At 69.5% G+C, this 14,727-nt stretch overlaps 1 protein-coding gene across 1 annotated transcript; it reads left to right on the top strand.

Moving 5' to 3' along the window:
- The first annotated feature begins 1,009 nt into the window (after positions 1-1,009).
- LOC123368480 (rab GTPase-binding effector protein 2-like) lies at positions 1,010-13,691 on the top strand. The gene is made up of 13 exons (XM_045013311.1): positions 1,010-1,133; positions 2,577-2,837; positions 4,347-4,495; positions 6,397-6,516; positions 6,673-7,017; positions 7,192-7,296; positions 7,921-8,019; positions 8,183-8,314; positions 9,432-9,621; positions 9,903-9,958; positions 10,197-10,295; positions 12,429-12,545; positions 12,680-13,691. Exons 1-13 carry the CDS (start codon positions 1,127-1,129, stop codon positions 12,779-12,781), a joined length of 1,782 nt encoding a protein of 593 aa, XP_044869246.1. The 5' UTR covers positions 1,010-1,126; the 3' UTR covers positions 12,782-13,691.
- Positions 13,692-14,727: the final 1,036 nt, after the last annotated feature.

Here is a 14,727-nt window from a genome sequence, read left to right on the forward strand (position 1 = left end):
GTTGCCAGGGTGGTAGCTAGGGAGAGGCGGTTGCTGGAGTGGTTGCCAGGGAGAGGCCATTGCCAGGACTGGTTGCCGGGGGGATGCAGTTGCTGGGGGGGTTGCCAGGGAGGGGGCAAATTGCCCCATTTCCCCCCCCCTGCTCCCCTGGCAGCCCTGGCCAGGGCTCGTTGCCAGGGGGATGCGGTTCCCAGGGGGGTTGCCAGGGAGAGGTGGTTGCCGGGGGGTTGCCAGGGAGAGGCCGTTGCCAGGGGTGTTGCCAGGGGGGATGCAGTTGCTGGGGGTTTCCAGGGAGAGGCGGTTGCCAGGGTGGTAGCTAGGGAGAGGCGGTTGCTGGAGTGGTTGCCAGGGAGAGGCCATTGCCAGGGCTGGTTGCCGGGGGGATGCAGTTGCCAGGGGGAATGCGGTTGCCAGAGGGTTACCAGGGAGAGGCCATTGCCAGGGCTGGTTGCCGGGGGGATGCAGTTGCCGGGGGGGGGGGTTGCCAGGGAGAGGCCGTTGCCAGGGCTGATTGCCAGGGGAGGGGGGGTTGCCAGGGAGAGGCCGTTGCCAGGGCTGGTTGCCAGGGGAGGGGGGGTTCCCAGGGAGAGGCCATTGCCAGGGCTGGTTGCCGGGGGGATGCAGTTGCTGGGGGGGTTGCCAGGGAAAGGTGGTTGCCTGGGGGGTTGCCAGGGAGAGGCCGTTGCCAAGGCTGGTTGCCAGGGGAGGGGGGTTTGCCAGGGAGAGGCCGTTGCCAGGGCTGGTTGCCGGGGGGGGGGTTGCCAGGGAGAGGCCGTTGCCAGGGCTGGTTGCCAGGGGAGGGGGGTTTGCCAGGGAGAGGCCGTTGCCAGGGCTGGTTGCCAGGGGAGGGGGATGCCAGGGAGAGGCCGTTGCCAGGGCTGGTTGCCGGGGGCCGCGGGGTTGCCAGGTCCTCCCACGCTTGGGCTGGCGGCCCCGCAGACAGACCCCGCCCCGCCCCGTCCCGTCGGGTCTCTCCGCTGCCTCCCGAGACCCTTCGGCCTGGCTCGGGCTTTCGGCTCCCTCCGGATCCGCTCGGCTCTTTCCGGGACCGCCCGGGTGGCCCCGCCCCCAGCTGGCCCCGAACGCGGAAGTGCGGAGCCTGCAGCGGGGGAGCCGCGAGCGGAGCATGGAGGGTGCGGGGGGGGGAGACCCCCGGGGGAGGGGCACAGGGTGCGGGGGGGGGAGACCCCCGGGGGAGGGGCACAGGGTGCGGGGGGGGTGAGACCCCCGGGGGAGGGGCACAGGGTTCGGGGGGGGGTGACCCCCGGGGGAGGGGCACAGGGTGCGGGGGGGGGGAGACCCCTGGGGGAGGGGCACAGGGTGCGGGGGGGGGCGACCCCCGGGGGAGGGGCACAGGGTGCGGGGGGGGGGGAAGAGGTATAGGGGAGGAGCACAGGGTGTGGGGGGGAGACCCCCGGGGGAGGGGCACAGGGTGCGGGGGGGGGGAGGTACAGGGGGGGTGACCCATAGGGGAGGGGCAAAGGGTGCGGGGGGGAGACCAACTGGGGACTCGCACAGTGTGCGGGGGTGGGGGAGGAACAGGGGGGTGACCCAGGGGGGGGGGGCACAGGGTGCGGGGGGGAGACCCCCGGGGGAGGGGCACAGGGTGCGGGGGGGGGGAGGTACAGGGGGGGTGACCCATAGGGGAGGGGCACAGGGTGTGGGGGGGGGGGAGGTACAGGGGGGGTGACCCATAGGGGAGGGGCACAGGGTGTGGGGGGGAGACCCCCGGGGGAGGGGCACAGGGTGCGGGGGGGGGGAGGTACAGGGGGGGTGACCCATAGGGGAGGGGCACAGGGTGTGGGGGGGAGACCCCCGGGGGAGGGGCACAGGGTGCGGGGGGGAAGGGCACAAGGTGGGGGGGGAGACCCCAGGGGGAGGGGCACAGGGTGCGGGGGGGAAGGGCACAGGGTGGGGGGGGAGACCGCCGGGGGAGGGGCACAGGGTGCGGGGGGGGGGAAGAGGTACAGGGGGGGTGACCCATAGGGGAGGGGCACAGGGTGCGGGGGGGGGAGACCCCTGGGGGAGGGGCACAGGGTGCGGGGGGGAGACCCCCGGGGGAGGGGCACAGGGTGCGGGGGGGGGAAGAGGTACAGGGGGGGTGACCCATAGGGGAGGGGCACAGGGTGCGGGGGGGGGGAGGAGGTACAGGGGGGGTGACCCATAGGGGAGGGGCACAGGGTGCGGGGGGGAGACCCCCGGGGGAGGGGCACAGGGTGCGGGGGGGGGAAGAGGAACAGGGGGGGTGACCCATAGGGGAGGGGCACAGGGTGCGGTGGGGGGGAGACCCCAGGGGGAGGGACACAGTGTGCGGGGGGGGGGGGAAGAGGTCCAGGGGGGGTGACCCAAAGGGGAGGGGCACAGGGGGGGGGGGAGACCCCGGGGGAGGGGCACATGGTGCAGGGGGGGGGAGAGGCACAGGGTGGGGGGGAGACCCCGGGGGAGGGGCACATGGTGCGGGGGGGGGAGGGGCACAGGGTGGGGCGGGAGACCCCGGGGGAGGGGCTCTGGTGCCCCGGGGGAGGGGGTGACACCTGGCAGGTTGGGTCTGTGACCCCCCCCATCTCTGCCCCCAGAGCCGTGCAGGGCGGAGGGGCTGGGTGGGGGGGCCGCAGCCCCCCAGGAGCCCGGCGTGTCGGTGGGGGCGATGGGCACGGAGCAGCCGGACCCCGGGGGGAGGATCCAGGCGCTGCAGGAGGAGCTGGCGGCCGCGCTGGCCGAGGTGGAGACGCTGCGAGCCGTGGCCACCGTGAGCGAGGGCACCAAGCAGGAGGCCGTGGCCGCCGTGCGGCGTCAGTGCCAGGAGGAGGTGGCCTCGCTGCAGGCCATCCTCAGAGGTGAGACCCCCAGCAGCCCCCCCGTGCTTCCCCAGTGCCCCCCTGTGCTTCCCCAGTGCCCCCAGACACCCCACGCAGCCCCCCCGTGCTTCCCTGCTGCCCCCAGACACCCCACGCAGCCCCCCCGTGCTTCCCCGCCACCCCCAGACACCCCCCCAGCCCCCCGTGCTTCCCCGCCACCCCCAGACACCCCACGGAGCCCCCCCGTGCTACCCCGATGCCCCCGGTGCTTCCCCAGTGCCCCTAGACACCCCACGCAGCCCCCCCGTGCTTCCCCAGTGCCCCCAGACACCCTCCGGAGCCCCCCCTGTGCTTCCCCAGTGCCCCCAGACACCCCCCAGCCCCTCCGTGCTTCCCCAGTGCCCCCAGACACCCCACGCAGCCCCCCTGTGCTTCCCCAGTGCCCCCAGACACCCCACGGAGCCCCCCCGTGCTTCCCCGCTGCCCCCAGACACCCCACGCAGCCCCCCCGTGCTTCCCCAGTGCCCCCAGACACCCCACGCAGCCCCCCTGTGCATCCCCTGTGCCACCAGACACCACACGCCGCCCCCCTGTGCTTCCCCAGTGCCCCCAGACACCCCCCCAGCCCCCCTGTGCTTCCCCAGTGCCCCCAGACACCCCACGCAGCCCCCCTGTGCTTCCCCGCTGCCCCCAGACACCCCACGCAGCCCCCCGTGCTTCCCCAGTGCCCCCAGACACCCCACGCAGCCCTCCCGTGCTTCCCCTGTGCCCCCAGACACCCCACGCAGCCCCCCTGTGCATCCCCAGTGCCCCCAGACACCCCACGCAGCCCCCCTGTGCTTCCCCAGTGCCCCCAGACACCCCACGCAGCCCCCCTGTGCTTCCCCAGTGCCCCCAGACACCCCACGCAGCCCCCCCGTGCTTCCCCGCTGCCCCACGCAGCCCCCCGTGCTTCCCCGCCGCCCCCAGACATATACCCGCCATGCCTACTGCCACTCCCCACACACCCCCGTACTCCTACTGTTGTCTTCCCAGGCCACCTGCTGTTCCGGTACCACGGCCCCCTGGTACCGCCCCATACGCACCTCTGTACGCCTGCCACAGCCCCATACGCACCCTCGTATGTCTGCCACGGCTCCCAGCCGCCCGCCATGGCCCCATACGCACCCTCGTACACCTGCCACTGTCCCATCTGCACCCCTCTATGCCTACCGCCATTCCACATGCCCGCCATACTCCTACCGCCATCCCCCGTCTGCCCACACGCCCATCCCCCAACCTCCATCCCCCATCTGCCACCAGCCTGATACAGACCCCACGCACAGCCCCCTTACATCCTAGGACACCACCCCACACCCCCTGTGTGCCCCACTTCCCCGGTGCCCGTCACTGAGGATGTATGCCAGATGAGCTGGACGCCCTCCTGTCTGCGAGTGTCTGTGCTGCCCCAGCCTGGGGATGGGTCTCTGCTCCCAGAGGTCCGGGGTGTTTGCTGGGTGGGACCCGATGCTCTCGTCCCCCTCACGGTGGCCTCTGCTGCTTCTCCAGACACCATCAGCAGCTATGAGGTGCGCCTGGAGGCCGTGCAGCAGGAGCAGCACGGTGGGGGCTCATGGGGGGTCCGGGAGCTGAGCCGCCTGCAGCAGCAGCAGACGCAGGGAAACCCCCTGGACTCGCTGGAGCGGCAGATGGAGAAGGTGAGGCAGGGGGAGGATGGGCCCCTGGGGGTGGGGGGAGGGGCTGGGAGGGGCCCTTGAGGGGTGTTGGGGACCCCAGGTTGGTCCTCGGGCCCAGGAGACCTCTGAGTGGGTGCTAAGGGTGAGGGGTGGGTGCGTCCCTGGGTCAGGAGGACTCTGGCTGTGGGAGAAGGGTGGGGGACACTGGGCACGGGGGGGCTGGAGAAGGTAGATATGGGGGGCTGTGGGGTCCCCGACTCTTGCCAGCCCTGCTCCCCAGACCAAGCCAGACTCTGAGCGGGTGCAGGGTGGGGCATGCAGAGGGGGTAGGTGGAGGGCCCTGTGGGTTCAGAGTAGGGGCTGGAGGCTGAGGGGGTTGGGGCTGTGGGTGGAGGTCTGTGGGGTCCCTGGCACATGTTGTCTCTGTCCAAGATCTTTTTGGTGAGTGGTAATTAGCTGTTATCACTCAGGAAAGGGATCTTGGCGTCACTGTGGATAGTTCTCTGAAAACATCCACTCGGTGTGCAGTGGCGTCAAAAAAGCCAACAGAACGCTGGGCATCATTAGGAAATGTTAGATAATATCCCATCGCCCCTCTATAAATCCATGGTGCGCCCACATCTCGACTCCTGCGTGCAGATGTGGTCGCCCCGTCTCAGACCAGAGCTGTTAAAAATGGAAAAAGGAGAGAGACGGGGACGGGACAGCGTCTGTCCGAGGCGAGATTCCAAAGACGGGGACTGTTCAGCTTGGAAGAGACGACTGAGGGGGGTGTGACACGAGGAGCAGGGGTCACCTCATGACATTAACCGGCAGCAGGTTCACATCAAACAATAGGAAATATTTCTTCATATAACGCAGTCAGCCTGTGGAACTCGCTGCCAGGGGATGTCATGAAGGGGAAAAAATATAACTGGCTTCAGAAGAGGATTATAGCAGAACCTCCGAGTTATGGGAGTGGAGGTTGGTCGTCGCTCTGAACCAAACGTTATGGTTCTTTCCGAATTTACAACTGAACCTTGACTTAACGCAGCTTTGCAGCTTTACTGTGCAGAAGAAAAATGCTGCTTTAAGCAGCTTAATTTAAATGAAACAAACACAGAATTGTCCTTACCTGGTCAGACCTTGGTTTAAACTGTCCCTGTGTGTTTAGCGGTGTACGTTTCACACCGCACTGTGCGGGATTTGCTTCTGCCTGACTCTGTATTTCCGGTTCCAAAGGAGGGGTGTGGCTAGTTTGTAACTCGGGGGTTCGTAACTCTGCCGTTCTGCTGTAACCGAGTTCCTGGAGGGTAGGTCCATCGATGGCGATTAGCCAGGATGGGCAGGGACACCACCCCATGCTCCGGGTGTCCCTAAACCTCTGACTGCCAGGAGCTGGGACTGAACAACAGGGGATGGACCCTCCATAATTGCCCTCTTCTGTTCACTCCCTCTGGGGCACCTGGCAGTGGCCACTGTCAGCAGACAGGACACTGGGCGAGATGGACCTTTGTCTCTGCCCAAGTGTGGCCGTTCCCATGTTCTCATGCCTCAGGACTCCGAGCGCCTGTGGGTGAAAGGTGGGGGGTGCTGGGCATTGGGGGATGCAGAGTGGGGTGATTGGGTGCTATGGGTCGGGGGCTGGGGTTGTGTGGGGGGAACTGGGGGTCCCTGGCTCATCCTGTCCCCGCCCAGGCGCAGGAGGACTCCGAGTGGCTGTGGCTGAAGGGTGGGGGTTGCTGGGCATTGAGGGGTGCAAAGGAGGTGCTGGGGGGCAGGGGGTGCTGGGGTCCCTGGCTCAGCCTGTCCCCGCCCAGGCGCAGGAGGACTCCGAGCGGCTGTGGCTGAAGGGTGGGGGTTGCTGGGCATTGAGGGGTGCAAAGGAGGTGCTGGGGGGCAGGGGGTGCTGGGGGTCCCTGGCTCAGCCTGTCCCCGCCCAGGCGCAGGAGGACTCCGAGCGGCTGCGCAGCATCGTGCTGCCCATGGAGGAGGAGATCGCCCAGCTCAAGAGCAAACTCTCCCGGGCCGAGGGGCTGATCCAGGGGCTGCGGGGGCCTGAGGTGAGACCCGGAGGAGGGGAACCGTGTGGGGGGAGCGGGGTGGCGGAGAGCCGGGCCATGCAGGAGGGAGGGAAGGGATGCCCGATGTGGATGGACTGGGGCGGTTCTGACTGCGTGGGGGGGGCTCACTCTGCCCTGTGACTCCTTCCCCCCCAGGGCTCGCTCGGCGGCTCGTCGGAGTCTCTGCTGTCTGATGCGGAGGCTCCCAGCCGGATGCCCCCTGCCCACCCTGGGGGAGAGGGGGATGAAGGCTCCGGACCGGAGGGCGAGGAGGAGCCGGGAGGGGGCCTGGCCTTCGCCCGCGGCTGCGACAGTGTCTCCATCATCTCCATCGCCAGCTCCAGCGCTGGTTCCCCCCGGCCCCGGCGCCGCCCCAGCCCGGAGCACGAGGACACAGCCTCCCTGCTGTCCACCGGCACCCTTGTGCCCGAGAGCATCTACCTGCCGCCCCCCGGCTTCCAGCTGGTGCCTGATGGGGAGTGGGCGCAAGTGCAGCAGGAGGTGAGATGGGAGTGGGGGAGCTGTGGGCAGGGTGGGGCCGGGAGGTGGGAGTGGGCTCGCGGGGGAGCAGGGAGGCTGGGGTTGTGGGAGATGGGAGGATGCGGTGCAGGGTTGCTGGAGCTGGGGTGGGGGATGTGGCCGGGACAGGGTGACCTGTGACCTCGGCCCCCCCAGGCCAGGCGGCACCAGGAGTCCCTGCAGCAGCTGGAGGCGGCGACGCAGGAGAAGCTGGGACTGCAGGAGGCGCTGAGACAGAGCAATGAGGACTGTGCCAAGCAGGTACCATGGGCAGCTCCCCCTCCTCAAGCTCTGCCTGTGCCCCGCAGCCCCTGCTAGCCCCGCCCTGCCACCCCCAGCTCCGCTGGTGCCCCTCACTCCCGACCCGCAGCCCCCTGCTAGCCCAGCCCTGGGCCCCCAGCCACCCCCAGCTCCGCTGGTGCCCCTCACTCCCGACCCGCAGCCCCTGCTTGCCCAGCCCGGCGCCCCCCGCCACCCCCAGCTCCGCTGGTGCCCCTCACTCCCGACCCGCAGCCCCCTGATCCCCCCGCCCGGCCCCCCCGCCACCCCCAGCTCCGCTGGTGCCCCTCACTCCCGACCCGCAGCCCCTGCTAGCCCAGCCCTGCCCCCCCCGCCACCCCCAGCTCCGCTGGTGCCCCTCACTCCCGACCCGCAGCCCCCTGCTAGCCCAGCCCTGGGCCCCCCCGTTCTGCCAGTTCCCCTCACTCCCGACCCGCAGCCCCTGTTGGCCCAGCCCTGCACCCAGCTCTGCCAGTGGCCCTCACTCCCGACCCGCAGCCCCTGCCAGCCCAGCCCTGCCCCCAGCTCTGCCGGTGCCCCCAGCGCTGACGTGCAGCCCCTCCCTGTGGCCAGGCTGCTTCGTGCTGACGGCTGAGTCTCTCCCAGGTGCTGGTGCTGCTGGATCAGATCCAGAAGTCGGAGCAGCTGCTGCAGAACCTGCAGGCGACCGTGTCCCAGACCCAGCACCGGACCCAGGAGCAGATAGTGAGCAGGGGGGTGCCCGGCAGGGTGGGAGAGACACGGTGCTGAGGGTGGGTGTGGGGATGGAGGGGGGGAGGTGGGGGGGGGCTGGGATCCATGGTGGGGGTCACTGGTGAGGGTCGTGGGGGGGGATCCAATCCCTCTGCTCACCTCCCCCTTCCCCCAGGCCGACCTGGCGTCATCTCACAAGCGACTCAGCTACGAGGTGCAGCGGTTGAGCGAGGAAAATGAGGGGCTGCGGGGCTCCCGGCCCCCCCTGACCCCCACTGAGGAGCCGCCACTGCCGAGCTCTGTGCAGGTACCGCAGGGGCTGAGACCAGACAAGGGTTTGGGGGGGAGGGGGCTCTAGGTCATCTCCCTGACTCTCCTCGGAGAGGTGTGTGGGGTGGGGAAGGGGGTACGCTCCCATGCAAACCTCCAGTCCCTACCAGGACCTGTAGGCACTGGTGGGAATATTGAGGTGTGGGTCACATCCCCCCCCCCCCGAGCTGGGGGTGGGATATCACCATCTCCCCAGGAGCTGTAGGACCTGGGGGTGGGGGGGATGTCAAGGTGTGGGTTCCCCCCCCCCAGGAGCTGTAGTTGCAGGCGGGGGGATAACGAGGTGTGGGTCTCTCTCACACACACACACACACCCCTGGAGCTGTGGGCACGGGGGGGGGGGATATCGAGGTATGGGTCTCACCCCCTGTCACGGAGTCCCCGGGGGATGCTCTGGAGCTGCTCCCCACCAAGCCAGGCAGGACTCTGGGAGCCTCCTCTCCCTCGGAGCAGCCTGTCTGCAGGGCAAGAAGCTCCCACGGCTTCACCTCCTGGGTCTCTCCTTGGAGCATTCAGCATCCTCTGCCCCTCCGTGCGCTTCCCCCAGCGAGTCCGCCCAGCGGGGTCCTGGGGGGGGGCCACAGGGTCCTGCCCCCCCACTGCGCAGTCAGACGTGACTCTCAGCCAGCCAGTAACACAGAGGTTTATTCGATGACAGGAACATGGTTTATTTAGACTACAGGAACACAGTCCAAACTAGGCAGGAGCGGCACCAGGGTTTCTGGCGCCCTAGGCAGAATTTGTGGGGCGGCGGGAGCTTCCAGTTCCACTCCCATCGCTCCGCCGAAGAAGGACCCTCCGCCGAAATGCTGGAGGCGACAGCGGCAGTCATTGAGCTGCTCAATTGCCTGCCGCTGTTTTCCGCCGCACGTCGGCTGAGGGTCCTTCTCCGGCGGTGCGACGGGAGTGGAACTGGGAGCTCCCGTGCGCCCCGTGGGGAGCACACAAAATGCCGTCCCCCGAATCCTGGCGCCCTAGGCAACCACCTAGGGTCGCCTAATGGAAGCGCCGGCCCTGGGTATGGGTCTCCCCCATCGCCCCCAGCAGCAGGTCCTGGCTTTGGGGTACAGCTCTCTCCCACCATCGCCCCCCAGGAGCTGCAGGCCCTGGTGCGCCGGCTGCAGGAGGAGGCCGGGACCCTGCGCCGAGCCAGCGAGCACCATGGCGAGCGGCTGCGCATTGAGATCGTCACGCTGCGTGAGCGGCTGGATGAGGAGGAGGCCGCCCGGGCCCGGCTGCAGGGGGTTCTGGAGGCCCAGCTGGGGGCCCAGCGCGAGGAGAGCCGTAAGGCTGGGGGTGTGGGGACTGTGGGGGGAGGGGAAAGGGGCTGGTGGGGGGCTGGGGAAGTGGGTCGGGCTGGGGGTGTCATGGCAAGTAAAGCACCCCCCTTGCTGTAACAGTTGTCTCTCTCTCTCTCCCCCCCCCCCCCCGGCTGCGGCTCCATCGCTCCTGCCCACAGAGCACATGGAGGGTAAGTGGGGACTAGGGGAGGGGGGCGGGTGTGTCTGTCGCTCACCCCCGCCCCTCTGGGTGACTCACCCCCTGCCCCGTCTGTCTCTCCTCAGCCTCCCTGTGCAGCGTCCGGTCGGAGATGGAGCGGCTACAGCAGCAGCTGGGGCAGGTGAGGGGGCTGGTTTTATGGGGGGGGGGGGGACACCTCAGGAATGGGGAGGGGCCTGTTCTGTGTCCCCCAGGGAGTGTGTCTGGTGGGGAGGTCTATGCTGAACTCTTCCCGCAGGCAGGACATGCCTTGGGAGGGGTGGGACACTGATCCCCCCCCCCCCACACACACACACTGCCCAGGCAGAGCATTGGGGACGGTGGGGTCACACTGGTTTTCCCTTCCCATCCCCCCAAAGGCAGAGCAGCGGGCGCAGGGGCTGGAGCAGGACGTGCAGCGGCTCCGGGGGGACCTGACCCAGCGCGACCAGCAGGGCCAGGCCTGGGAACAGGAGAAGGTGAGTGAGCTGAGCCAGCCACTCCCCCCGCCCTGGGGTGGGCTCCCCGCTCAGACACCCTTGGTGCCCCCGCATGGCTCTCTGGGGGTTCAGGGCACTGGCTGTTAGGCCAGTCTGGGCATCTCGCCTGAGAGCCAGCTTAGCCTCTGGCTCTGCGCTGGCCCACTGAGAGCCCCAGCGGCTGGCTCCCGCCTTTCCCACTCCCACCAAGCCTGGGACCTTCCCGCTCAGTCCTCGATGGGCGCGTGGCCCCTGCCCTGCCTTCCAGCACCCGCTCCGCAGCGCTTCCCCAGGCCAGGGGCTCGCTGGGCCAGCGCGGTCCAGGCACCTGTTTCTCAGCCAGCCGCCTGCGACTGCCCCGACCCACTTGCAGCTGGGTGTGAGATTGAAGGGGAGTCGAATTACACCTTAATCCCTCCACCAGTGCCCCTGGGGGGATGAACCCTTCTGCCCCCAGGACACGGGGGGGGTGTAAACTGAGCCCCAACCCTGGTTCAGAAAAGTCTTACAATATTTCCCACGTTCCTCCTTCCACCCTACACCTCCCCTGAGTGCTCTGCAACCACCCCACCCCAGTGGGGCATGTAAGCAGGGACCCCAACCAGCTGGTGCTGGTCCCAGGGCTGTCATGGTCTCTCTTTGCCAGGCTGGGCTGGAGGGGGGGTGCAGAGGAGTCAGGGGCTGGTCTCAGGGCTGTGACAGTCTCTCCCCAGGCCAGGATGGGGGGATGGGTGTTGCAGAGGTGTGGGGGTGGGGTGGGCTGGTCCCAGGGCTGTGACACACTCCCCCAGGCTGGGCTGGAGGAGGGGTGCACAGAAGTGGGGTGAGGGGGTGCAGACGAGGGGGCTGGTCCCTGGGCTGTGACAGTCTCTCCCCCAGGCCAGGATGGGGGGAAGGGAGTTGCAGAGGAGTGGGGGAGGGGTGGGCTGGTCCCAGGGCTGTGACACACTCCCCCAGGCTGGGCTGGAGGAGGGGTGCACAGAAGTGGGGAGAGGGGGTGCAGAGGAGGGGGCTGATCCCTGGGCTGTGACAGTCTCTCCCCCAGGCCGAGATGGGGGGAGGAGAGCTGCAGAGGAATGGGGAGATGTGGGGGGGCTGGTCCCAGGGCTGTGACACACTCCCCCAGGCTGGGCTGGAGGAGGGGTGCACAGAAGTGGGGAGAGGGGGTGCAGAGGAGGGGGCTGGTCCCTGGGCTGTGACACACTCCCCCAGGCTGGGCTGGAGGAGGGGTGCACAGAAGTGGGGAGAGGGGGTGCAGACGAGGGGGCTGATCCCTGGGCTGTGACAGTCTCTCCCCCAGGCCGAGATGGGGGGAGGAGAGCTGCAGAGGAATGGGGAGATGTGGGGGGGCTGGTCCCAGGGCTGTGACACACTCCCCCAGGCTGGGCTGGAGGAGGGGTGCACAGAAGTGGGGTGAGGGGGTGCAGACGAGGGGGCTGGTCCCTGGGCTGTGACAGTCTCTCCCCCAGGCCAGGATGGGGGGAAGGGAGTTGCAGAGGAGTGGGGGAGGGGTGGGCTGGTCCCAGGGCTGTGACACACTCCCCCAGGCTGGGCTGGAGGAGGGGTGCACAGAAGTGGGGAGAGGGGGTGCAGAGGAGGGGGCTGGTCCCTGGGCTGTGACACACTCCCCCAGGCTGGGCTGGAGGAGGGGTGCACAGAAGTGGGGAGAGGGGGTGCAGAGGAGGGGGCTGGTCCCTGGGCTGTGACACACTCCCCCAGGCTGGGCTGGAGGAGGGGTGCACAGAAGTGGGGAGAGGGGGTGCAGAGGAGGGGGCTGATCCCTGGGCTGTGACAGTCTCTCCCCCAGGCCGAGATGGGGGGAGGAGAGCTGCAGAGGAATGGGGAGATGTGGGGGGGCTGGTCCCAGGGCTGTGACACACTCCCCCAGGCTGGGCTGGAGGAGGGGTGCACAGAAGTGGGGAGAGGGGGTGCAGAGGAGGGGGCTGATCCCTGGGCTGTGACAGTCTCTCCCCCAGGCCGAGATGGGGGGAGGAGAGCTGCAGAGGAATGGGGAGATGTGGGGGGGCTGGTCCCAGGGCTGTGACACACTCCCCCAGGCTGGGCTGGAGCGGGGGGGTGCAGAGGAGTCTGGGGAGGGGGCTGGTCCCAGGGCTGTGACAGTCTCTCCCCCAGGCCAGGCTGGAGGCAGCGCTGTCCGAGCAGCGGGGGAAGCTGCAGCGGTTGCAGGCGGAGCTGGACACCAGTGAGCAGGTGCAGAGAGACTTTGTCCGCCTCTCACAGACACTGCAGGTACCGGCTGGGGGGTGTCTTTGAGCAGGTGCCGTCTGTCATGGGGGAGCTGCGCCCTATGGGGGGTGGAGGGGGGTGTCTCTGTGGCCCAGGATCTCGGGAGGTGTCTCTCTCACTCCCCTCTCGTCCCTCAGGTGCAGCTGGAGAGGATCCGCCAGGCCCCCTCGCTGGAGCAGGTGCGCAGCATTGTGGATGGGACGCGGCTGAAGGATGTAGCAGAGCTCAAGGAGCCCTGAGAGGCAGGGACAGCAAGGGCCCCTCCCCCCAGGGGGGGCATGGATGCCGCCTACCCTCCCCCTGTGCGGGCACAGACTCCAACCCCTTCCCCTCCCCACCAGGGGGGCCTTGGACACTGGCCAGGCTCTGAGTGGCCATCCTCTACTAACCCGCCTCCCCAGGCACCTGTGGGGGATTGGGGCCATCAGCCTGGGGAGACAGGTCCCAGCCCCTCTCTGCGCCCCCCCCCCGCTCAGGGATGGTGCCCCCCACCTGCACACTAACCAAAGATGCAGCTGCTGCCCCCCCCTCCCCCCACAAGAGCGAGGCCTATGGGGGAGGGAGTCATGGCATGGCCCCAGCTCTGGCTCCCACGACAGGAAACAGCCCGTTACTGACAGTTACTAACACTGAGGAAGGATTTGGGCTCCCCGCTTGGTGTCCATCCTCCATTCCCCCTCCCCCAGGTTCCTTCCCCCCACAAGGGGTGGGAAGGGGCTGGGCCAAGCAGGCCCCGCCCCCTGACACTAACACCCCCCCAGCCTGCCTTTGTGTGGAGGGGCCACAGGGGGCAGGGGTAATAAAGGTGACTTGGTGACCGTACTCGTCTGAGCCACCTGCATCCATCTGTCTGCTGCTGCTGCTTTCTCCATGTCAGCTGCCCTGGGCCACGGGGCTTAAGGGGGACAATGGGGTGAGACTGTCCCAGGCAGCACAGGCGGAGATGTACGGCCTGGAACCCCCCGCACGCCTGCCAGCCTCACCTATTCTAAACTCACGAGTCCCACCCTGTAAAACGAGACTGGTTCTTGTTCTTGGCCGCAGCTTTTCTCCCCTGCTGCCTCAGCTGGAGCCAGGTGCTGGGTTTAAACGAGAGCGGAGACCCTCCTGCAGCCAGGGCTCCAAGAGACGCCCTAGCGCCCTGAGCAGGGGAAGCTTTGCACGGGGCTGCGCCGCTTCCTGCTGTGCCTGGTGCCTGCGGCCTGGGCAAGCCGGCCCCGCGAGCGAGCGTCCAGCTCCCGGCCTGGGGGGCTCCGCCGGGGACAGCCCCAGCCCCGCGAGCGAGCGTCCAGCTCCCGGCCTGGGGGCTCCGCCGGGGACAGCCCCGGCCCCGGCCCCGCGAGCGAGCGTCCAGCTCCCGGCCTGGGGGGCTCCGCCGGGGACAGCCCCAGCCCCAGCCCCGCGAGCGAGCGTCCAGCTCCCGGCCGGGGGGGCTCCGCCGGGGACACCCCCAGCCCCAGCCCCGCGAGCGAGCGTCCAGCTCCCGGCCGGGGGAGCTCCGCCGGGGACACCCCCAGCCCCAGCCCCGCGAGCGAGCGTCCAGCTCCCGGCCTGGGGGGCTCCGCCGGGGACAGCCCCAGCCCCGCGAGCGAGCGTCCAGCTCCCGGCCGGGGGGCTCCGCCGGGGACAGCCCCGGCCCCGCGAGCGAGCGTCCAGCTCCCGGCCTGGGGGGCTCCGCCGGGGACAGCCCCAGCCCCGCGAGCGAGCGTCCAGCTCCCGGCCGGGGGGGCTCCGCCGGGGACAGCCCCAGCCCCGGCCCCGCGAGCGAGCGTCCAGCTCCCGGCCGGGGGGGCTCCGCCGGGGACAGCCCCAGCCCCGGCCCCGCGAGCGAGCGTCCAGCTCCCGGCCGGGGGGCTCCGCCGGGGACACCCCCAGCCCCAGCCCCGCGAGCGAGCGTCCAGCTCCCGGCCTGGGGGGCTCCGCCGGGGACAGCCCCAGCCCCGCGAGCGAGCGTCCAGCTCCCGGCCGGGGGGCTCCGCCGGGGACACCCCCAGCCCCAGCCCCGCGAGCGAGCGTCCAGCTCCCGGCCTGGGGGGCTCCGCCGGGGACAGCCCCAGCCCCGCGAGCGAGCGTCCAGCTCCCGGCCGGGGGGCTCCGCCGGGGACAGCCCCTGGCCGGTTGTAGTGGCCCCGCCCCCCAGGGCTGGGGTGAAACACGCCCGGGGGGGGAGGGGTCTGGGGCTCGG

This window comes from Mauremys mutica, chromosome 4 (assembly GCF_020497125.1).
Source record: "Mauremys mutica isolate MM-2020 ecotype Southern chromosome 4, ASM2049712v1, whole genome shotgun sequence".
Taxonomy (NCBI): domain Eukaryota; kingdom Metazoa; phylum Chordata; order Testudines; family Geoemydidae; genus Mauremys; species Mauremys mutica.

Bases quoted from the DNA above. Each gene is read 5' to 3' on its own strand.
- LOC123368480 (XM_045013311.1), top strand. The intron at 2,838-4,346 runs GTGAGACCCCCA...CTGCTTCTCCAG, and splicing joins GCTGCAGGCCATCCTCAGAG to ACACCATCAGCAGCTATGAG. The intron at 9,959-10,196 runs GTGAGGGGGCTG...ATCCCCCCAAAG, and splicing joins TACAGCAGCAGCTGGGGCAG to GCAGAGCAGCGGGCGCAGGG.